General features: G+C 44.0%; 4 protein-coding genes across 4 annotated transcripts; all 4 read right to left on the reverse strand.

Annotated features, from left to right (window-relative positions):
• Positions 1-738: 738 nt before the first annotated feature.
• On the reverse strand, positions 739-3,193 carry LOC139365800 (protocadherin gamma-A8-like). Its single transcript, XM_071102874.1, has 2 exons — positions 2,804-3,193; positions 739-1,516 (listed from the first exon to the last, which is right to left on the reverse strand). Exons 1-2 carry the CDS (start codon positions 3,175-3,177, stop codon positions 739-741), a joined length of 1,152 nt encoding a protein of 383 aa, XP_070958975.1. The 5' UTR covers positions 3,178-3,193.
• Positions 3,194-4,109: 916 nt separating this feature from the next.
• On the reverse strand, positions 4,110-6,566 carry LOC139365801 (protocadherin gamma-A5-like). Its single transcript, XM_071102876.1, has 2 exons — positions 4,227-6,566; positions 4,110-4,115 (listed from the first exon to the last, which is right to left on the reverse strand). Exons 1-2 carry the CDS (start codon positions 6,564-6,566, stop codon positions 4,110-4,112), a joined length of 2,346 nt encoding a protein of 781 aa, XP_070958977.1.
• A 696-nt stretch (positions 6,567-7,262) lies between these two features.
• On the reverse strand, positions 7,263-9,689 carry LOC139365802 (protocadherin beta-16-like). The gene has a single exon (XM_071102877.1). The coding sequence runs from the start codon at positions 9,687-9,689 to the stop codon at positions 7,263-7,265; it is 2,427 nt and encodes an 808-aa protein (XP_070958978.1).
• A 10,597-nt stretch (positions 9,690-20,286) lies between these two features.
• On the reverse strand, positions 20,287-24,127 carry LOC139365803 (protocadherin beta-16). Its single transcript, XM_071102878.1, has 3 exons — positions 21,713-24,127; positions 21,519-21,584; positions 20,287-20,295 (listed from the first exon to the last, which is right to left on the reverse strand). Exons 1-3 carry the CDS (start codon positions 24,125-24,127, stop codon positions 20,287-20,289), a joined length of 2,490 nt encoding a protein of 829 aa, XP_070958979.1.
• Positions 24,128-24,890: the final 763 nt, after the last annotated feature.

Below are 24,890 nucleotides of genomic sequence, written 5' to 3' on the forward strand. Positions count from 1 at the left end.
AATTATTAGACAAGTACAGTATTTTTCCCCAAAAAATAATGTATATAAATTATACTGTCTTAACACTTCACTTTCTGCAATCGAAATAAATACAAGTTTCATCTCTACAATTATATGAACAAAAAATAAATACCTACAATTTTATAGCCTACTAACAAATTCCACCACCCCACCAACTTCAGAATGGATCGTGCGAAAAGAGGATTCCACAACCGTCCGAACTACGACAGAACACAACAAACCAAAACTGATAGGGCCTATGTTGAAAATAATATGATTCGTAAATTCTAAAATCTATAGCAACATTTGTCCAACAGACTGATGTAGGGAACCTGGAATAATACAATGCCTGAGAGAGAGAAGCAGCCCCCTTCTGCAATAAAGACAGAAGTGTCGCTGTCCTCACAGGGTGGTGCTGAAACAGCATTACACCGCTACAGAACGACCAAGATATCACAAGCACTTCTGCTCAGTTCGAAATACATTTCTACAAGCTCAGCAGACATACAACTCAGCAGACATACAACACGAGCCTAATCCTTTGCATGGGAAAAAATAAATAAATACATTATCCTTGAATTAACGCTGTAATATTGCGAAAAGAGAGAGAGCAACCCCAACCTCTGAGACACCGAAAAAAAGAGAGTCAAGCACCCGATTAAAATAGCTGCAAATATAAAATAAATTATGTTGTAGAGATGTACTCCAAAAAAATGAGCTACTTTGTTTAAACTCCGATTAACTCACCTCTAGTGGGGAGTCTGGTTCATCCAGGATGTTCTTCTCGTTCTGCATCCGCTGCATCGTCCCTGTAGAACTGGGGTCCATTATCAGTACGTTCTGACTACAGGGTCTGGCGAACTGACAGTCACTCTTTCTGGAGTCAGTCGTCCTGCACACCTCGTAATTGTACACGTGCTGTAGAGTTCCTGTCCCCAACGTGTCTGCGTAACGCGGTGGATAATACGGAATAACCGGGAGATTGGAATGATAGAGGATGCGAGACTGTCTCCATCTGTATATTTTCACTGATATAATAACCACTAAACATGTAATAAACAAAAATGAGACTACAGCCAAAGCCAAGACTAAGTAAAAAGTCAGGTTGTCGTTGTACTCCTTGTCGTGCGTAAAGTCAGTGAACTCCGACAGCACTTCAGGGAAGCTGTCCGCCACCGCCACGTTAACATTGACTGTAGCTGAACGAGAGGGCTGCCCGTTGTCCTCCACTACAACAGTGAGCCTTTGTTTCACAGCATCTTTATCATTGACTTGGCGTATAGTTCTTATTTCCCCATTCTGTAAGCCCACTTCAAACAGCGCCCTGTCTGTCGCTTTCTGCAGTTTATACGAGAGCCAGGCATTCTGTCCAGAGTCCACATCAACAGCCACCACTTTAGTAACAAGATAGCCCACATCTGCTGAACGAGGCACCATTTCAGCCACCAGGGAGCTGCTAGTCTGGACTGGGTACAGAACCTGAGGCGCGTTGTCATTCTGGTCCTGGATGAAGATGTTGATGCTAACATTGCTACTGAGTGGAGGAGAGCCTCCGTCTTGCGCCTTAACCACGAGTTTAAGCTGTTTTATTTGTTCATAATCAAAGGAGCGCAACGCATGTAATATTCCGTTTTCTGAGTTAATTGATATATAACTAGAGACTGGACTTCCACTGATCTGCGTGTCCTCCAACAGGTACGATATTCTCGCGTTTTGATTCCAATCAGAGTCCCGGGCGCTGACAGTAAATATGGACATTCCAGGAGAGTTATTCTCTGTGACGTAAGCAAAGTAGGGTCCTTTATCGAACAATGGGGCATTGTCATTGACGTCAGAGATTCTAAGGTGTAATGTCCTGACGCTAGAGAGAGGAGGCGAACCAGAATCTGTTGCTGTAATTGTTATGTTGTATTCGGGCACCGCTTCTCGGTCAAAAATCGAATCTGTTATCAAATTGTAGTAATTAGTCAATGAGGATTTGATCTTAAATGGAAGGTTAGTATCTATAGAGCATGTAATATGTCCGTTTCTCTCAGAATCAGCATCTTTAACATTTATAATAGCAATAGTTGTGCCGGGAGGAGCATCTTCAGACACAGGGCTGGAGAAAGACATGACGTTTATAACGGGTGCGTTGTCATTAACATCAATAACTTCAATTACAACTTTACTCGAGTCTGTTAAGCCACCCTGATCTTTAGCCTCTACTCTAACTTCGTATTTTTTATCTTTCTCGAAATCTATCGGGCCCGAAACAGATATGATTCCTGAGTTTTGATCTATGACAAACATATCCTCTATACTACCCTTCAACTTCGAAAAACTGTATGTTATTTGTCCGTTTGCGTCGCGGTCTGCGTCACTGGCATTCACGGTTGTAATATAGGTGCCTTTTGGACCGTTTTCCACCACAGCAGCCCTGTACACTGACTGGTTAAACACAGGCGCATTGTCATTGGCATCCAGGACAGTGATTTCTATATTTACTGAGCCAGATCTCTGCGGATCTCCACCGTCTACAGCAATTAGCTTTAACGAGAGAAAAGGGTGCTCCTCTCTATCTAATGGTTTCTGGAGGAACATCTCAGCATATTTACTACCGTCAGGATTCGCATGTTGCTTGAGAATGAAATTATCGTTCGGAGTCAAAATGTAATTCTGTAGAGCGTTGTGGCCTACATCATTGTCCTCTGCACTTTCTAATAGAAATCGTGATCCAACGGTAGCCGATTCGCTGATTTCAAAATGTATGCCTTTATTTGGAAAAGCAGGGGCATGATCATTTACATCTATTATTTCTACAGTCACACGATGGAGCTCCATTGGATTTTCTAGAATCATTTCGAAGCTGAAGCTACACGGTGTGACGTCGCCACAAAGCTGCTCTCGGTCTATTCTCTCACTCACGACTAGAATCCCTTTGTCTGTCTTCAGCTCTGTGTACTGAATGCTTTCTCCGGTCACGATACGGGCCCGGCCCGCTCGGAGCCGTTTCAAATCTAACCCCAGGTCTTGAGCCACGTTACCGATAAGAGAGCCTTTCTTCATCTCCTCCGGAATGGAATACCGGATTTGGCCACTGATAATATGACTTAGATACAGGAGAAAAATTAGTACTTGCCACTGCAGCCCACACAAACGCCATGTTGTAGGTTGAAGGAATCCTTTAAATTCCATAGCCAACAAATAATAACATCCACACGAATATTTCTTATATGATATCCTCAAAAATGGTGAGCAAATACTATTCGATGGTTCGTTTCAATCAAGACTATTTTCACTGTCCTTTTCTTATCTATGGATCAAAACGAGTGTGTCTGTCTCTCCGCGCCTTGTATTAAGCGTAGTCTCTCCGTCTCCTCTGGTGAAGCGCAGTAATAGGGGGGGGAGTGGACTCCACTGACTGACAACACTGGACATAAATTATTTCACTGATCAACAGCGGCCCTCAGAGTCCAAAACATGAACATCATAAGACACTTGGACATCTAAAACTTTTCCGAACTGATTAAAGACTGGACAGAATTATTTTCTTTCCAAAAGTATCTATATACAAATCACTAAACACTTCACTTGTTCAATATAAATACATGAAGGTTCATCACTCCAAAGCTTTGACCAACGAAAGAAATAAACTGCCATTTTATGACCTAGGGTGGGAAAGTATACTAACTCATTAACTTCAGATTGGATCGTGCGTAAAAACAAGTCAATCCAAACCATGACTCAATACAACAAACCAATACCTATATATGCTGACTGAAATATGCTTGGTAAATGCTAACATCTATAGCGACATCATAGACTAAGGTAAGATCCAGGGATAACACAGTGTGAGAGAGTGAAGCAGCGGTCTGCTGCAATAAAGACATGTGTTCTTGTCCATACAGGGAGGTGGTGAAACGGCATGACAGCGCTACAGAATTATTAATATCACACAAGTACTTATGCTCTGTTCGAAATAGGTTACAATTATTAAAACTCACCAGACATACCTCTCGGCACACATACAACAGGAACCTAAACCTTTTTAAATGTTAGCAGAAACCATACATAACCCTTGCTTTACCCCTATAAAATTACAAAGAGAGAGTAACCCAATCTCCGCGTTACCGCTAAAAAGAGTAAGAACACCGGGGGAAATAGTTTAACGTGTAAATGAAGGCATATTGTAAAGACCTACTCAAACAACATGAGCTACTTCGTTTGAATTCCAATTAACTCACCTCTAGTGGGGTGTCTGGTTCATCCAGGATGTTCTGTTCGTTCTGCATCCGCTGCATCGTCCCTGTAGAACTGGGGTCCATTATCAGTACGTTTTGACTACAGGGTCTGGCGAACTGACAGTCACTCTTTCTGGAGTCAGTCGTCCTGCACACCTCGTAATTGTACACGTGCTGTAGAGTTCCTGTCCCCAGAGTGTCTGCGTAACGCGGTGGATAATACGGAATAACCGGGAGATTGGAATGATAGAGGATGCGAGACTGTCTCCATCTGTATATTTTTACTGATATAATAACCACTAAACATGTGATGAACAGAAATGAGACTACAGCCAAAGCCAAGACTAAGTAAAAAGTCAGGTTGTCATTGTATTCCTTGTCGTGCGTAAAGTCAGTGAACTCCGAGAGCACTTCAGGGAAGCTGTCCGCCACCGCCACGTTAACATTGACTGTAGCTGAACGAGAGGGCTGCCCGTTGTCCTCCACTACAACAGTGAGCCTTTGTTTCACAGCATCTTTATCATTGACTTGGCGTATAGTTCTTATTTCCCCATTCTGTAAGCCCACTTCAAACAGCGCCCTGTCTGTCGCTTTCTGCAGTTTATACGAGAGCCAAGCATTTTGTCCGGAGTCCACATCAACAGCCACCACTTTAGTCACAAGATAGCCAACATCTGCTGAACGAGGCACCATTTCAGCCACCAGAGAGCTGCTAGTCTGGACTGGATACAGAACCTGAGGTGCGTTGTCATTCTGATCATGGATACTAATTTTGACTGTAGCATTGTTGCTAAGAGGAGGAGAGCCTCCATCTTGTGCTTTGATATACATCTCAAATGATTTAGTTTGCTCATAATCGAAGGAGCGCACCGCCTGGATGACACCTGTCTCTGCATTAACGGAGATGTAAGACGATATTGGATTTCCATTTAATTGAGATTCTATGAGCAGGTAGGACACGCGTGCATTTTGACCCCAATCTAAGTCGTGGGCCCTCACAGAAAACACTGAGACCCCCGGAAAGTTGTTTTCCATCACAGTAGCAGTGTATAAACTCAGCTCAAAAACGGGCGCATTGTCATTAACATCTGAGATTCTCAGTGTGATGGTTTTACTTGCCGAGAGGGGCGGGGTACCCTCATCTACGGCTGTGAATGTGATGTTATATTCGGCATTGCGCTCTCTGTCTAAAACACCATCTGTGACAAGGGTGTAATAGCTCTTTAAAGACGACTGGATGGCAAACGGGATCTTAGTATTTATCGAACAATCTACCTTTCCGTTTTTATCAGAATCTATGTCTTTGACATTTATTATAGCCACGGTAGTGCCACTAACCGCATCCTCGGATACTGGACTAGAGAATGACGTCAGTGTAATCAAGGGGACATTGTCGTTCACATCTATAACGTCAATTATTACTTTTGTGGACGCACTTTGTCCTCCTTGGTCTTTGGCTTGTACGCCAAGTTCGTAGTGTTTATTCTTTTCATAATCAATTGGTCCAATGACTGTTATATCGCCTGTATTTTCATGCAATGCAAAAAGCTCAGCAAAATTATTCGACATGCGAGTAAAATAGTAAGTAACTTGACCATATAAGCCTTCGTCTCTGTCTGTTGCGCGGATGGTTGTCACTAAAGTTCCTTTAGGTGCATTTTCTGTTACTGTTGCCTTGAAATTAGGTTGTGTAAAAACGGGGACATTATCATTGGCATCAAGTACTGATATTTGTATTTTAAGTGCCCCAGATCTCTGCGGTTCCCCGCCATCCACAGCAGTCAATGTCAGAGGCAGGTTATCATTTTTCTCTCGGTCTAAAGGCGCATACAGATACATCTCCACATATTTACTGCCGTCGGGACCAGTCTGGATTTTAATGTTGAAATTATCGGTAGGGTGCAATGTGTAGCCTTGAAGCGCGTTGATACCAACGTCCGGATCTGTCGCACTCTCCTGCAATATCTGTGTCCCCGGCAGAGCAGACTCAGAGATATCTAATTTGATTTCCTTTTCGTTGAAAAAGGGGGCATTATCGTTAACATCTAGTATTTCTACTAGAATACTATGCAGCTGCATCGGATTCATCATAATCATCTCGAAGCTCAAGCTGCAGGGCGATGTCTGCCCGCAAAGCTGCTCCCTGTCTATCCTCTCTCCCACGACCAGGGTCCCTTTGTCTACATCCAACCTGATATACTCGCTGCTATCACCACTAACAATGCGAGCACCTCCCGATTTCATTTGTTTAGCATTCATTCCTAAATCCTCCGCCACATTTCCAACAAACGAGCCTTTTCTCATCTCTTCTTGAATAGAATAACGAATCTGCCCGAGCATCATCTGGAAAAGGCTAACAAGAATAAAGGCCTGTACTTGCCGTTTGATACAGCGCTCATTTCTGGCAGAAGCCGTGACGTCGAACCAACGCATCGAAATCCACATTATACAATAAGTCCACACAAGCTGTAAACAAATGCGATGAAACACTGCTGGTCAATGTTGAGGGTCTTAGAATCCATCAATGTAAAAAGCTGGCGTCGACAAAACAGAATACTGAAAAAAGGAGATCCAAGAGTGCATTCGTGATGGTCCCTCAATCACTGACAAAATGAGAGAATATGGGCGGTACAGAGGAAGTATAGCAGTATTTAAATCGACTAAAGTTTGCTTTTAAAGACCAACAGCGGCCCTCGGAGCCCACAATAGGAACAGCTAGCTGGTCGTCACTCAATGTGAAGACGTGAGAAACGCATGCATATTTTCTCAAAGTTATGAATCAGAAACCGACCTTTCAAATATTACAAATAAAAAAAGGTTATTTGCATGAGGAGAAATAACACAAAGGGATAGATGATGTAAAAAAAAAAGCATATACCACTTCTCAAATGTTCCTACAAACCGGAGGCACAAAATGCCAGATGACACCGATGACCAAAGGAAGTTTAGTGACATTTCAACATTCACTGATGTTTTCCTAGGACACAATTGGACATGTTGAGATGTATTCAAACGCAATTTGCTATAATTTAAACTAGTTTAACTCACCTCTATTGGGGAGTCTGGTTCATCCAGGATGTTCTGTTCGTTCTGCATCCGCTGCATCGTCCCTGTAGAACTGGGGTCCATTATCAGTACGTTCTGACTACAGGGTCTGGCGAACTGACAGTCACTCTTTCTGGAGTCAGTCGTCCTGCACACCTCGTAATTGTACACGTGCTGTAGAGTTCCTGTCCCCAAAGTGTCTGCGTAACGCGGTGGATAATACGGAATAACCGGGAGATTGGAATGATAGAGGATGCGAGACTGTCTCCATCTGTATATTTTTACTGATATAATAACCACTAAACATGTGATGAATAGAAATGAGACTACAGCCAAAGCCAAGACTAAGTAAAAAGTCAGGTTGTCGTTGTACTCTTTGTCGTGCGTAGCGTCAGTGAACTCCGAGAGCACTTCAGGGAAGCTGTCTGCCACCGCCACGTTAACATTGACTGTAGCTGAACGAGAGGGCTGCCCGTTGTCCTCCACTACAACAGTGAGCCTTTGTTTCACAGCATCTTTATCATTGACTTGGCGTATAGTTCTTATTTCCCCATTCTGTAAGCCCACTTCAAACAGCGCCCTGTCTGTCGCTTTCTGCAGTTTATACGAGAGCCAGGCATTCTGTCCGGAGTCCACATCAACAGCCACCACTTTAGTTACAAGATAGCCCACATCTGCTGAACGAGGCACCATTTCAGCCACCAGAGAGCTGGTAGTCTGGACTGGGTACAGAACCTGAGGCGCGTTGTCGTTCTGGTCCTGGACCAAAATTCTGACAGCCACCACTGAACTGAGAGGGGGAGACCCCCCATCACGTGCAGTGACGTTGAAGTCAAACGACTTGATTTGTTCGTAGTCGAATGACCTAACAGCATGGATGGCACCATTTTCTGAGTTTACTGAGACGAAAGAGGACACAGCCAACCCGTTAACCTGTTTATCATCAAGAAAGTAGGAAACACGAGCATTTTGGCCCCAATCAGCATCACTTGCCCTCACTGCAAATATCGAAAACCCGGGCGAGTTGTTTTCCTGAATAGATTTACTATATTCAGGTTGAACAAACTTGGGTGGGTTGTCATTGACATCTGATACTTTAACTGTTATGTTCTTACTACTAGAGAGAGGCGGAGAGCCTTCATCTGAAACTTTAATAGTGATGTTGTACTCCGACACCGTTTCTCTATCCAAAGGACTTTCGGTGACTATTGTATAATAATCAGTTAACGATGATTCTATTTTGAATGGAATATCTGCATTAATAGAGCACAGAACGATACCGTTCCCATCCGAGTCTGCATCCTCTACGTTAATAACAGCTACAGTGGTACCAAGGGGAGAATCCTCGGAAATCGAATGAGAAAATGACATGAGCTGTATTGTGGGGACATTGTCGTTTTCATCAGTAATTTGTATAACTACTTTACAAGTATCGGCAAGACCCCAGTGGTCTTTTGCCTGTACATTTAATTGATAATTGTTTGTCTTTTCAAAATCTACTTTAGCTACCAATTTAATTTCTCCGGTGCTAACGTTCAGCTCAAACAGTTCTTTAGCTTCTTTGGAGACATGAGCCATAGCAAAAGTTACTTCTCCGTTTATTCCTTTATCTGCATCATTTGCACTGACGGTGGTTATCAAAGTCCCCTTCGGAGAGCTCTCTTTAACATCTGCTTTATAAACTGGTTGGCCACACACTGGTGCATTGTCGTTAGCATCCAGCACTGTAATATGGATGCGGACAGTACCAGACCTCTGAGGCTCGCCTCCGTCTGTAGCTATAAGCACCAACGAGAGGGTCTCCTGCTTCTCTCTGTCCAGGGGGTGTTGTAGAATCATCTCGATGTATTTACCACCGTTGGATAGGCTGTGTACCTCTAATTGGAAATGATCTGTCGGTTTGAGATAGTAATGTTGTATACCGTTAACACCAACGTCTGGGTCGACGGCGCTCTCCAGGGAAAAGCGCGTAGCTGACACGGCAGATTCACTGATTTCCAAACTGATTTCTTCCTTTGGAAATGATGGTGTATTATCGTTAATGTCGCGAACCTCGACTGTAACCCGATATAACTGAATGGGGTTTTCTATAATAAGCTCAAAGCTGAAGCTACACGGGGTAGTCTGTCCGCATAGCTCCTCTCGGTCGATTCGCTCTTTAACAACGAGAATCCCTTTGTCTCGGTTAAGATCTGCATACTGTCGAGTTCCTCTGGTTATAATACGAGCTTTACCGGACACTAGCCTCTTCACCTCCAAGCCTAAATCTCTACCAATGTTTCCAACGATCGACCCCTCTGCCTGCTCCTCGGGTATGGTATACCGTGCCTGCCCAGTCACGGAATCTAGGGCGCATAGACAAAGAATGAAAAACAGTACTTGCCATCCGCCTCCACGGCCTGTCGACCACCAATCACCCATTCCACCGAAAAAAACTGATACCTGATATATTTACTCCTTTACTTATACAATATGGCTCGTCTGTATATCCAGAAGTGAAGAAAAAAACGACTGTATTTCCGAAAGAAACGAATGAAAATAATCCGTGGGATGTCTATGCCAAGAGCTCTCTGTCCGTTTCAGAAGGTCTATCTGCGTCTGTCAGTGAGAGAGAGAATATAGGAGGGCCCCACTGCGCCACTCAGAGATTTAATTAACGTATCGAGTGTATCACTGATCAACAGCGGCACTCGGAGTCCAAACATGGCAAACGCAATGCAGAAACACACAAATCCACGTTTCACATGCGCCAAAACGTCAATAGGTGTTCAATACCGCACAGCACAGGGAAATTAAGATTTGATAACAAAACAAAGTATTGGAAACTACAGTATTTCTACAGTGCTTCAGGAAAAAGACAAAATAATGAATTGAAAAAAAAACCCGAATCATATAATCTCAGATTATGTAGGGTTATTGTAAATGCACTATAAGCACCACTGGTCCAGCACAAGTGCGGTGGACAGCGACAGGACGACTGATCAAAAGTGTCAGAGCAACCCCAGCTCAACGACAATATTTTCGTTTCCAAGTCACATATACAAAATAACCTCCACATACCATTTCCTCATAAATACCTGGTCTGTTTTTATTTTTTGTTTGTAAGGAAAAAATAATTATACGTACAATGGCGATTGTAATGTAAAAATGGAAGACCAATATTTTTTGTTGTTGTTGGCTGATTGTGTACATTGTACAAGAAAATATAACTTGTAAAAAACTGTATTAGTACGTCGGCTTTCATTTCAATCGCCAACTACCAATGCAAGTCTTTCTCTACTACATAGACGCTTGAAAACGGCATGCTATGTAGGGTAGCCATTCTTACGTATGAAGTAGGCCTACATCACTCAAAAAGAACACTTGCTCAATAGACAGCTGAAAAGAGGCAAAGTATACACTGTATGAGTGAGCGGAGCAGGCCACTTGTCGCTGTCAAGACAAAAATAGGCGCAGGCCACACGGTGTGGTGCTGAAACAACTACAGCACTTAGCCTTTGCTCGGTTGGAAATAATTGGAAAAAGCAAACCTAGAGCTATTTTTTTACGGTACTAAAAACACATCATCTTTAAAAATGCCATATAAAAGGTTAAAGATACTGAGAAAATGAGCCCCGAGGCTCCAGGCGAAGATAGGTGAAAATTGTATTTAAAGTGCAAATAAACTCACCTCTAATGGAGAGTCTGGTTCATCCAGGATGTTCTGTTCGTTCTGCATCCGCTGCATCGTCCCTGTAGAACTGGGGTCCATTATCAGTACGTTCTGACTACAGGGTCTGGCGAACTGACAGTCACTCTTTCTGGAGTCAGTCGTCCTGCACACCTCGTAATTGTACACATGCTGTAGAGTTCCTGTCCCCAAAGTGTCTGCGTAACGTGGTGGATAATACGGAATAACCGGGAGATTGGAATGATAGAGGATGCGAGACTGTCTCCATCTGTATATTTTCACTGATATAATAACCACTAAACATGTAATGAACAAAAATGAGACTACAGCCAAAGCCAAGACTAAGTAAAAAGTCAGATTGTCGTTGTACTCTTTGTCGTGCGTAAAGTCAGTGAACTCCGAGAGCACTTCAGGGAAGCTGTCCGCCACCGCCACGTTAACATTGACTATAGCTGAACGAGAGGGCTGCCCGTTGTCCTCCACTACAACAGTGAGCCTTTGTTTCACAGCATCTTTATCATTGACTTGGCGTATAGTTCTTATTTCTCCATTCTGTAATCCCACTTCAAACAGCGCCCTGTCTGTCGCTTTCTGCAGTTTATACGAGAGCCAGGCATTCTGTCCTGAGTCCACATCAACAGCAACCACTTTAGTTACAAGATAGCCCACATCTGCTGAACGAGGCACCATTTCAGCCACCAGAGAGCTGCTAGTCTGGACTGGGTACAGAACCTGAGGCGCGTTGTCGTTCTGATCTTGTACGTAAATGAGAACAGTAGTATTACTACTAAGGGGTGGGGAGCCTCCATCTTGCGCTTTGATTAGTATTTTGAACTCTTTAACCTGCTCATAGTCAAGTGAACGCACTGAGTGAATGACACCTTTCTCTGAGTTAATTGAAAAGTAGGTGGAAATTGGGTTTCCGTTTAGCTCACTGTCAATTAGATAATAAGAGATGCGTGCGTTTTGGCCCCTATCTGGATCCGTTGCTTGGATCGCAAGCACAGAAACTCCGGGAGAATTGTTTTCCACAACGTGCGTACTATACACATTTTGACTAAAGGCTGGTGCGTTATCATTAACATCACTGATGTCTAAAACAATAGTTGTCATGCTTGATATCGGCGGCAAACCTTCATCAGTGGCAGTGAGGGTGATGTTGTAGCGAGACACTTTCTCTCGGTCTAAGCTCTTCTCAGTTACCAACGTGTAGTAGTTTCTAAGAGAGGTCTTTATCTTAAATGGGAGGTTTTCGTCGATTCTTAAACGCACCTGTCCATTTTGCCCAGCATCTACATCCTGGACACTTATCAATGCCACAACTGTGCCAGGAATACTATCCTCTGGGATTTTACCAGAAAATGATGTCATGGTTATGATCGGACTATTGTCATTAACGTCTAGAATCTCAATGACTAGTTTACTCGCGCCCGTCAGACCCCACGGGTCTTTAGCTTGAAGGTTAATTTCGTAATTCTGAACAGTTTCGTAATCTAGGTCACCAGTGAGCTTTATCTCCCCAGTATGTGGATCTATATGGAACAAAGGTGGTGTACCCTCCTCCATATGCGTAAATGAATACGTCACATTTCCATTATACCCTTGGTCTGCATCGATGGCACTTACTTGGGCTACAACTGTGCTTCCCAAAGCGTTTTCTACAACAGTGACTTTGTACAAAGACTCTGTGAACACAGGCGCATTATCATTTGCATCCAGAACAGTGATATGTATCTTAACAGTTCCAGACCTTTGTGGGTCCCCGCCATCGACTGCAGTTAATATCAGGGAGTGTTCGCTCTGTTTTTCACGGTCAAGTCCAGACTGCAACACCATTTCTGCGTATTTACTTCCATCAGCTCTACTGTGTTGCTTGAGCACAAAATGATCGGTTGGTTTAACTGTGTAGCTTTGCAGTGAGTTCATACCCACGTCAGGATCAGCGGCTCCATCTAATAAGAAAACAGTCCCTATCGGCGAAGACTCCCCAATTTCCAGATGAATGTCCTTTTTTGAAAACACCGGGGCGTTGTCGTTTATGTCTTCAATTTCGATGGTAATCGAATATAATTCAAGTGGGCTTTCAAGAATCATTTCTAAACTGAAGCTACACGGAGATTTCTGACCGCATAATTTCTCCCTGTCAATCCTTTCCTTAACAACCAGATGTCCTTTGTTCTGATTCAGCTCTACATATTGGTTATTACCGTCTATAACTAACCGCGCCCGGCCTGAAATCAGCCTATTCACGTCCAAACCCAGGTCTTTCGCCACATCTCCGACAAACAAGCCCTTTCTCATTTCCTCTGGTACAGAATATCGAATTTGTCCATTCACCGCACTCAGTACGCAGACAAGCAACATGGAGACTCGCACTTGCCATCTCAAACCCCAGACTGCGCTATTCACAGCCTCTCCAGCGCTCATCCTCCTAAAAATATCCATAACGTTACCCAAAACTGGGAAATATATAATGCAATCCAAAACTCACATACAACAGAAAAGCTCAAGAAGATATTGTTGTACTCCGTTAAAACTGCTTCGATGGTTCTGTGCGCAATAATCCTTCCTTGGTCTTGTCACTGACGCATAGTTGCCTTGGAGCAGCAGTTATATGCGCCTGAGCCGAGATAGGTCTCTTGGACAACAGCACCACTCAGAGTGAGTGTTCAGAACGACATCATAAGCCGATGAACCCTCTATTGAAATGATTAACCAATGAATGATTACCCCACCAAATGTTGTCTCATACATCATGAAACAGAACGTATCGCGTCAAGGGAGCAGCACCTCAGGGTTAAGATCAGAAGTGAGTGCTGTCTCAAAACCTAGGTACACACAGCCCTGAATGTGTCTAATGGGACACTAATGGGAGCTAGCAATATGTCTGTTACCAACACATTTCAAACATTTTACATTGACTTGTTGGTAGTAAAACAGCAGCTTATGAAGTCATTTGTCAAGTGGGTTAGAGATTGGATACCACTGAGCCACGACATGGTAATGCTTGTTTGATAGTAAATAACCACCACAGGAGGGCAATAAACAGCCATAGTATAGACTACTGATGTATATTACACTGACACTATGTACACTGACACTATGTACACTGACACTATGTACACTGACACTATGTACACTGACACTATGTACACTGACACTATGTACACTGACACTATGTACACTGACCGAGTGGACAAAATATTAGGAACAGACTGACAGCTACAATCCCTTATTGATGTCACTTGTTAAATGACTTCAATCAGTGTAGATGAAGGGGAGGAGACGGGTTAAAGAAGGATTTTTAGCCTTGAGACAATTGTGGCAGGGATTGTGTATGTGTGCCATTCAGGGTGACAACATATTGAAGTGCCTTTGAACGTGGTATGTGTAAGTGCGCTCAACAGTTTCCTGTGTGTATCAAGAATGTTCTACCACCCAAAGGACATCCAGCCAACTTGACACAACTGTGGGAAGTATCAGGGTCAACATGGGCCAGCATCAGTGTGGAACGGTTGCGACACCTTGGCCCGACAAACTGAGGCTGTTCTGAGGGGAAAAGGAGGTGCAACTCAATATTAGTAAGGTGTTCCTAATGTTTTGTGCACTCAATTTATGTACGAGCAGAGCAAATCAACCAGCAAAACAAATCCTGTTAAGACAGGTTCCATTTATAGCACAGTCACAAAGCCATTGTGTGGTCAGTTTTAGATCTCGGCACTACAAAATTACAGTGAGCAGACACACTCCACCCTCCCTCCCTCAGAAATGGCTTGTATGATCCACATGAACACGCTTGTATGTACAACTACAACAAAACATAGCCACAGGTCTAAAATCCATAGCAAACAAGCACGTCGCTTGTCTGTCTGTCTTGTCCGTCCGTCCGACTCACTCACTCACTCACTCACTCACTCACTCACTCACTCACTCACTCTCTCACTCTCTCTCTCTCTCTCTCACTCTCTCTCTCTCTCTCTCTCTCTCTCTCTCTCTCTCGACTTCTACCGAAGGTAACTCCTCTCCCTGTTCGTGCGGCGCTCGGCGTCGCCGGTTTACTAGCTGCTATCGATCCCTTTTCTGGTTGTTTTGTCTGTGTTCCTTTTCACACCTGGTTTCAATTGCTTTGATTTCTGTGGGTATATAGGTGCCCTATATGTAGGAGGTGCAACTCAATGCTGGCCCTGTTACCTGCCGTAATTCATGCAGGATTAAGCTTGTGAGTATTAGCTTTCAGTATTCTATGCTGTTTTATTGTTTTCGCATTGACGTATGTGTATGTAGTGTCGGAACTGTGGTTGTTCCTCCATGTACTGACACGAGTTTGCATTCCTTCGAGAGCGTTGTTTGGACATTCATCTGGGCCAAATTTGTATTGCTGGACTATGTGTACAGATCTCTACATTAAACACGCTTCTCAAAAAGTCCCTGCTCTCCTGCGCCTGACTCCTACACCTCTCACCGAGACGCACTTTATCACTCTCTCTCTCTCTCTCTCTCTCTCTCTCTCTCTCTCTCTCTCTCTCTCTCTCTCTCTCTCTCTCTCTCTCGATATGTGTGGTTCAGTAGTCATCCCTGTATGAATATGATTCATGATCCAATCTGATAAATCCAGTGACCTACATCTGAGATGGGAGCACAATCATTCGGCAGAAAGAGGGCCAGTTCAACACTGCCCTATTGACACAGAAATCACACTAATACTGCCTTCTAATCTCAAAGCTACCACAGAGATTTGTGTGTATGCACAAGGTTGATCAGCTTAATGTGTATTTAGCTACTCTTCTTGGGTCCACATAAAACATGACATAATACAGAACATTAGCAGACAAGTACAGCACAAGGCAAATGCATTTCAATTCAGAATACACGCTTTCCTACATTTATGCCTTCATAGTCATGTGATTCATAGAGGCTACTGAATGCATGACGGGTTAGCTGAGGCTTTCACCTCAGCCACCACGATCAGAGTCAATCAATCAATCAAATGTACCACATTCACACCCAGCAGCATCCACCAGTCACACATTTGTACATACTTCACTATCAACTCAAGGACAGAACTACATTTAGGAGAGTGTGCTTTTAGTAGGTCACACAGGTGGACCCCCCCCCGGCTGTCAGCATTAAAACAGCTGACTTCACCAGTCCTGCTGTGCTCTGCTGTGGCACAGAGCAAAGCATTAGCATGATATGTAGCCGCAAACCACAACACTCACAACATTACGACGGTGTATTATTCAGTTGGCGGCTACACATCGGGAGGCAGCAGGATAAATATTCATGCCAGATGAAAGTAGGTCTAGAACTGCACTGAAACAAGAACCCTGTTTGTACGACAACCACCGGAGCTGTTCATTGGCGGTGGTGTTGTTATGTTCATAAAAGACATGTTCTCTGCGGTCATTCTGACTTCAGTTACCAAACCCGAGCAAATCTGTCTTAGAAAACATCTCTGCGCGTCCTCGAATCGTGTTGTCTCCTGTTGATAAAGACCCCATTTGCTATTGCTGGCTCTGTGGATTGTATTTTTAAATTATTATCACAGTAATATCACATTATTATCACTGAATTTGTGCTAATGGGTGACCTGAACCTCGACTGGTTGACATCCAAGTCCAATCAACTCAAGGGTCTACGTAACACCGAAAATACTGACACTCCTGAGCACTTCTTCTCCAGGTTCTCATTCTCACCTTCTCTGTATCAGAGGTGCATAGAGCCATATAAGCAATTTATGTACAAAAATATATATACATATATACTGTATATACAGTGCCTTGCGAAAGTATTCGGCCCCCTTGAACTTTGCGACCTTTTGCCACATTTCAGGCTTCAAACATAAAGATATAAAACTGTATTTTTTTGTGAAGAATCAACAACAAGTGGGACACAATCATGAAGTGGAACGACATTTATTGGATATTTCAAACTTTTTTAACAAATCAAAAACTGAAAAATTGGGCGTGCAAAATTATTCAGCCCCTTTACTTTCAGTGCAGCAAACTCTCTCCAGAAGTTCAGTGAGGATCTCTGAATGATCCAATGTTGACCTAAATGACTAATGATGATAAATACAATCCACCTGTGTGTAATCAAGTCTCCGTATAAATGCACCTGCACTGTGATAGTCTCAGAGGTCCGTTAAAAGAGCAGAGAGCATCATGAAAAACAAGGAACACACCAGGCAGGTTCGAGATACTGTTGTGAAGAAGTTTAAAGCCGGATTTGGATACAAAAAGATTTCCCAAGCTTTAAACATCCCAAGGAGCACTGTGCAAGCGATAATATTGAAATGGAAGGAGTATCAGACCACTGCAAATCTACCAAGACCTGGCCGTCCCTCTAAACTTTCAGCTCGTACAAGGAGAAAACTGATCAGAGATGCAGCCAAGAGGCCCCTGATCACTCTGGATGAACTGCAGAGATCTACAGCTGAGGTTGGAGACTCTGTCCATAGGACAACAATCAGTCGTATATTGCACAAATCTGCCCTTTATGGAAGAGTGGCAAGAAGAAAGCCATTTCTTAAAGATATCCATAAAAAGTGTCGTTTAAAGTTTGCCACAAGCCACCTGGGAGACACACCAAACATGTGGAAGAAGGTGCTCTGGTCAGATGAAACCAAAATTTAACTTTTGGCAACAATGCAAAACGTTATGTTTGGCGTAAAAGCAACACAGCTGAACACACCATCCCCACTGTCAAACATGGTGGTGGCAGCATCATGGTTTGGGCCTGCTTTTCTTCAGCAGGGACAGGGAAGATGGTTAAAATTGATGGGAAGATGGATGGAGCCAAATACAGGACCATTCTGGAAGAAAACCTGATGGAGTCTGCAAAAGACCTGAGACTGGGACGGAGATTTGTCTTCCAACAAGACAATGATCCAAAACATAAAGCAAAATCTACAATGGAATGGTTAAAAAATAAACATATCCAGGTGTTAGAATGGCCAAGTCAAAGTCCAGACCTGAATCCAATCGAGAATCTGTGGAAAGAACTGAAAACTGCTGTTCACAAATGCTCTCCATCCAACCTCACTGAGCTCGAGCTGTTTTGCAAGGAGGAATGGGAAAAAAATTCAGTCTCTCGATGTGCAAAACTGATAGAGACATACCCCAAGCGACTTACAGCTGTAATCGCAGCAAAAGGTGGCGCTACAAAGTATTAACTTAAGGGGGCTGATTAATTTTGCACGCCCAATATTTTAGTTTTTGATTTGTTAAAAAAGTTTGAAATATCCAATAAATGTCGTTCCACTTCATGATTGTGTCCCACTTGTTGTTGATTCTTCACAAAAAAATACAGTTTTATATCTTTATGTTTGAAGCCTGAAATGTGGCAAAAGGTCGCAAAGTTCAAGGGGGCCGAATACTTTCGCAAGGCACTGTATATACATATCCCCTGGCCCTGATGATCTAGACAACCTTGAACATGCATCTTCAACCTCACCCTAGAATGTCATGTCATCCCCAAGTTGTGGAAAACAGCATTTGACCTACCTCTTTTGAACGGAGGTGATCCCACACTACTGAGCAACTATTGGCCCATATCTAAATGTTCTGCTTTGGCAAAAGTATTGGAGTCCCTAGTCAATAAGCAGCTTAAAGCCTACCACCAGGAAAACAATATATTGAGTGGTACGCAATCAGCTTTCAGGTAAAGCCACAACACTGTTACAGCAACGTTGAATGTTTTGGGTGATATTCACCGTGCCCTGGATAAGAAGTTGCATTGTGCATCTGTGTTCATAGACTTGTCAAAGGCATTTGACGCTGTGGACCACACTGTCTTGCAGATGACACTGTTTTCTACTCAAGTGGCAGCAGTTTTACTTTGGCTTTTGAAAAAGCTCAACATACTGTAGCTTTTACCATCATTCAACAGAATCTGTACGAGTTGAAGCTTGTTCCGAATTCCTCAAAAACAAAGTGCATGGTATTTTACAACGCTAAAAAAATGATGTCGTTTATGGGCAGACCCCAAGCACTACCCTGAAGACACTTGATTCCATGTATAATGGGTAGGTTTATTACCAACCAAAAGCATCTGACACACCACTGTGATCTCTAAAGTGCTGTTGGCTGGTCTTCGTTGACTCTACGTAGGCTTAAACGTTGGTCTACTATGATCTATTAGGCCATTTTTGGAAAACTGCAGCTTTATCTCTGTTCTTCTTTGAAGGTCTTAAAAATAAATACCAGTCACGGGCTCTTACTTACATTTAACGGTTCCTAAAATCAGATCATGGCAAATGGTGTTTTAGCTGCTCAGCTCCGTGGTCTTGGAATTCTCTCCAGACCAGCTGGAAACTCCAGGGTCTTGTTTAAAAGTTTGGTTGACTCACATGTTACTGAGGAATGTGATTGTCAGTAGGACTTGATGCAGTGGTACATATGATCAATTAAAAAAAAATCTACAACGCTTGTATGTTTCTGTAATTGTATTGTATGTGTCTACATCAACATGTAGTTCATGGTGTGTCTCTGTCTGTAAGTTGTTATTGTTCCCCCCCTGCTGCAGTCTCGGTTGGACCAGGTCTCTCTTGAAAAACAGATTTTTATCTCAGTGAGACTACCCTGGATAATTGAAGGTTAAATAAAATGACCTTACGTGCTTTGTTGTGAGTACAAAGCCACTTGGAATTAGTTTAGATTGATGCACGGTTCTTTCTTTGGAGCTATACAAAGGAAAATACAATGTAGTTGCCGTTTTGAAGGCAGACAAGTGGAGAGAGAAAAGTGAACGTTTCTCACCTGTCATATATGTAGAGGAGGTCCATTCAGAGGGAGAGGGAGGCCAAAGAGAGAGAGAGGGAAAGAGAGGGGGGAAAGCAAACCGTTAGGAAGACATTCCTATGATCGTTTGATATTTGATATTGTTGGCCGACACAAAATTGGACCAGACAAATCGGAAAGCAGTGTTCTGTGAAGGAATTATCATAGTCTCTGTACCAGGGCATCTGCATGAACCCAACACTACAGTGGGGCCTTATTCGCAGGTACAGGCTCTCAACAGAACTGCAGTCGATTCCTGATCAATGCAACATCTAATAGGACTATTCTGAATGTGATCACTAAACCAGAGTGTGGAGATATCAAAAGCAAGTAAACAGAAATGTACCACACAACTCAACACAATGCACACACTTAGGCCCAGGAGTGTTTCCTGATGACCTGAGCAGGAAAAGGCTCGGGCACTAGTTAAATCCCTGTAACGCACTGCATATCCCATTGGCTGGGCCATGGCTACAGTATAACACAGCATAGCAGACAAATTGGGATTTCATAATGCTGTTTATGCTTCACATTTTTTCTTCTTCTCCCATGACTGAAATGTGGACCATTACAGAGCCTGCAGCCATAACATGAGCACACATGGGTTCACATGGAAATCTAACCAATGTGACAAGCTCTCCGCTCTGCGTTGAGGACTCACAGTCACACACAGTCACACACAGTCACACACAGTCACACACAGTCACACACAGTCACACACAGTCACACACAGTCACACACACACACACACACACACACACACACACACACACACACACACACACACACACACACACACGATAACCATTACAACGTTTAACCTCTGACCTGAGTACAGCCAGATCACTACTGACCAGGACAACTGAACACAGCAACAGTGAAGCTCTATTAGAGGCCATCAGAGTAGCAACCTCTGACCTTTCCTTATAACCGTTTCAATGAGAGGTCATATGAGGTGACATAGTGTGACATAACCAATGTAGATGTAACATTACCACTGTAGGTGTGACATAACCACTGTCGGTGTGACATAACCACTGTCGGTGTGACATAACCACTGTAGGTGTGACATAACCACTGTCGGTGTGACATAACCACTGTAGGTGTGACATAACCACTGTAGGTGTGACATAACCACTGTCGGTGTGACATAACCACTGTCGGTGTGACATAACCACTGTAGGTGTGACATAACCACTGTCGGTGTGACATAACCACTGTCGGTGTGACATAACCACTGTAGGTGTGACATAACCACTGTAGGTGTGACATAACCACTGTCGGTGTGACATAACCACTGTAGGTGTGACATAACCATTGTCGATGTGACATATCCACTGTAGGTGTGACATAACCACTGTAGGTGTGACATAACCACTGTAGGTGTGACATAACCACTGTAGGTGTGACATAACCACTATAGGTGTGACATAACCACTGTCGGTGTGACATAACCACTGTAGGTGTGACATAACCACTGTAGGTGTGACATAACCACTGTAGGTGTGACATACCCACTGTAGGTGTGATGATATCAAGATAAAAGAAATAGCAGCTTGCAAACTGGTTTTAGCTCCCAAAACAAACCAACTAACACAGAGATCAGCCTGATAGACAACCACACACAGAGAAACAGAGTACCCAGAAAGGACAGACAGGGCAGTATAATGATAGCCTACACAAGAGATGATGACACTCTCACATTTACATTTTAGTCATTTAGCAGATGCTCTTATCTAGAGCGACTTGAGTGTATACATTTGCATACTGGTCAAATTCCCCCATGGGAATCGAACCCACATCCCTGGCGATGAAAGCACCATGCTCTACCAACTTAACCAGACAGTTGCTGGTAGACGAGCAGAGCTATAAGATATAAGGGAAAGGGGATACCCAGTTAGTTGCACAACTGAACGCATTCAACCGATGCAATGCTTTGCCATAGCTGACACTTAATGAACTACGTCATCAGAAGTCCATTCCCAAAAGCTCACCTTGAGACTTGTGCGTCTGAGTGTGCCTTTTTGATAGGCCAGGCCGCTTTTCCTCAATGGGTCAGTGTCTATGGAGGGCCCGAAACGGAAGTCACCTTTCCACGAGCCAGTGGTCAGAAAGGAGTCGTATTGGTCATCTTTCAGGACAGTTCCACACCGGCTGACGTCAGCGTATCTCGGGGGGCCGTAGGCCGCGGGGAAGACTGGGAGGCTAGACGTGCGGTACACAAACCCGCGTCGACACATCTTGAAGTACACGACCGCACTGATCAGAACAAGGAGGAGAGAAGACACGGTCGCCAGGGCGATTTTCAAATAAAGCGTCAAGTTATAGCTCGCCTGTGAGTCATCGTCCGTGTTCTCAAAAAGCTCATTTAAAACAGGCATGTCATCGCCAATGACTACATTGACTGTGGCAGTGGCTGAGAGAGACTGAGGCCCGTTGTCCCTTACCATGATGACAAGAGTTTGTTTAGGCTCGTCCTGCTCTACAAATGGCCTCACAGTCCTGATTTCCCCGCTGTGCAGGCCCACAGTGAAGAGGTTGGGCTGTGACGCTTTGACCACATGGTAGGAGAGCCACGCGTTATTGCCAGAGTCAGCATCTACAGCAAGCACTTTGGTAACCAGGTAACCTTTAGGTGCCTCCAGTGGCACCAGGTCCTCAGCGATGAAGCCAGATGATTGGACAGGATACAGAACAACAGGTGTGTTGTCGTTATGGTCACCGACGAACACCCTCACAGTGCAAGTACTGGAAAGAGGAGGGTCACCACCGTCTTGAGCTGTCACTCCTACCTGATAGTGACTGGCCTGCTCATAATCAAAGGGGCGCGAGGTGAAGAGCTCTCCGGTCTCCGCGTTAATGGAGAGGGAAGAGAATGTTTCTGGGGTCATGCCTTCTGATAAAGAGTACAGTATTTTCGCATTGGGTCCTGCGTCTAGATCCTCGGCTCTCACCCTTATCACCAACGTGCCTCTGTGTTGGTTTTCCCAAACGTTGGCGGTGTACTCGCTCTGCGTAAAAATAGGGGGGTTGTCATTCACGTCACCCACTGTGATGGATATCACGTTTCTACTGAACAGTTCGGGAGAACCAGAGTCGATAGCTGTCACTGTGATGTTATAGTGTGGGTTCATCTCTCTATCTAATATACCATCAGTCACCAACATATAGTAATTCTTAACCTCTGATATCAACTTGAAAGGTATGTCATTTGAGATGGCACACTTGACCCGACCACTGTTTCCAGTGTCCAGGTCATACACGTTAAGCAGAGCAACCATGGTACCGGGTTTAGAATCCTCAGAAATGATAGCCGTGGCTGATTTCACTGCAATAACTGGTTCATTGTCGTTCACATCAATCACTTCAATGATGAGTTTACAGTGTGATGCCTGACCCCCGCCATCTTTAGCCTGGACATCAAGTTCATGCGCACTCGCCTCCTCATAGTCCACTTGACCCGCCACCCTCACCTCCCCACTCACAGGGTCAATTTCCACGATGCCTCTAGTTTTGTCAGACACGTGGCTGAAATAGTAGGTTATCTCCCCATATGCACCGTCATCTAAATCAGTGGCGTTCAGCGTCGCCACCAAAATGCCCGTGGCAGAATTCTCTATCAGAGAGGCTCTGTAAGTCCTCTGGCTGAAAACGGGGACATTGTCATTGGCATCCAGAACATGGATGTGAACAGAAGCGGTACCTGACCTGGCAGGATTACCCCCGTCAACCCCACTGATGGTCAGAGTGTATTCGGCCTGGTTCTCCCGGTCCAAAGTTTTTTTCAGAACCAGCTCTGGGTATGCTATTCCATTCACTTGAGTGTTCATTTCTAAGGCAAAATGATCATTGTGACTCAGTTTATAATCACGAACCGAGTTGGTTCCCAAATCAGGGTCATGCGCACTCTCCAGAGGGAAGCGTCTCCCCGGCACCGTCGACTCGACCAGGTCCAGATCAATTAACCCAGTAGCAAAAGCAGGGCTATTGTCATTCATATCCTGAATGTCCAAAACAAGACTGTATACTTTGAGCGGATCCTCCAGCAGCAGCTGATACTGTAGGACGCAGACAGCTGCCTGCGCGCACAACTCCTCTCTATCTATCCTCTCGCTGACCAACAGAGAGCCCGAACCATAGTCAAGCTCACAAAGCTGCCGAGTGCCCTCCGCCACGATGCGGGCTCGACGTGCACCAATCTCAACTAATTTCAGCCCCAGATCCAGAGCCAGGTTCCCAATGACCGAGCCGCGCTCCATCTCCTCTGGTACGGAGTAGCGCACATCTCCAAACGACGCGCCGAAGAGAAGCACAATCCCCCAAAATCGCAGCCAGCTACTCCGTTTTACGCACAGTTGCTCTATGGTAAATCCCTTGTTGGTAATACGATTTATTAGTAGTAAAACCATGTTTAAACACGACTAAGATTAGTTATAAAATATATAGTTTGGTTGAAAATAAATATAGCATCAAAGCGACGCAGTGACCTTCTTATACTCGTCTCGAGCCGAGTAGAGCATGCCCTACTCCGGAGCCTGCTCGTGTCAGTTTGGATTTCTCTCCTCCCGCCTCAATCGCGTGCACTCACTCTCACTATGACTGGGCTACCAAAGTTCTCGCTCTCTTGCTCTCTCTTCCCCTCTCTCTCTCTCTCTCTCTCTCTCTCTCTCTCTCTCTCTCTCTCTCTCTCACACTCACACACACACACACACACACACACACACACACACACACACACACACACACACACACACACACACACACACACACAATTCCTGTAACAATTATACGGATGGGGAGGGAGAGCATTGGATTGTATTAAGCCATATTCCAATTCAGCGCGATAAAATAGCGTCACCCAGAGACCTAGGTAATAATTGCATTATATAATATCTGATGATGTGACTTGATCTACAAAATACGTTGCATTAGAAATGTCTATCGTGTTTGCATGTTACTGATTAGGTCATGTCCTCTGATTACTGTGTCCTAAGAGAATGTCAAAGTAGTTCGACAAGTAAGGTTGTCAACAAGTTGTTGTAAAAGTCTATACTGTCACTTCAACAACAGACATGTAGCCTACACATGTGCAAACTGCACCAATCAGGTTGTCGGATCGCATACGATGTGCTGAGTGTTAAGACACGTCAGCTCAACGGCACCCGAGCTTTA

The sequence above is a fragment of the Oncorhynchus clarkii genome, chromosome 14 (genome assembly GCF_045791955.1).
Source record: "Oncorhynchus clarkii lewisi isolate Uvic-CL-2024 chromosome 14, UVic_Ocla_1.0, whole genome shotgun sequence".
Lineage (NCBI taxonomy): Eukaryota > Metazoa > Chordata > Actinopteri > Salmoniformes > Salmonidae > Oncorhynchus > Oncorhynchus clarkii.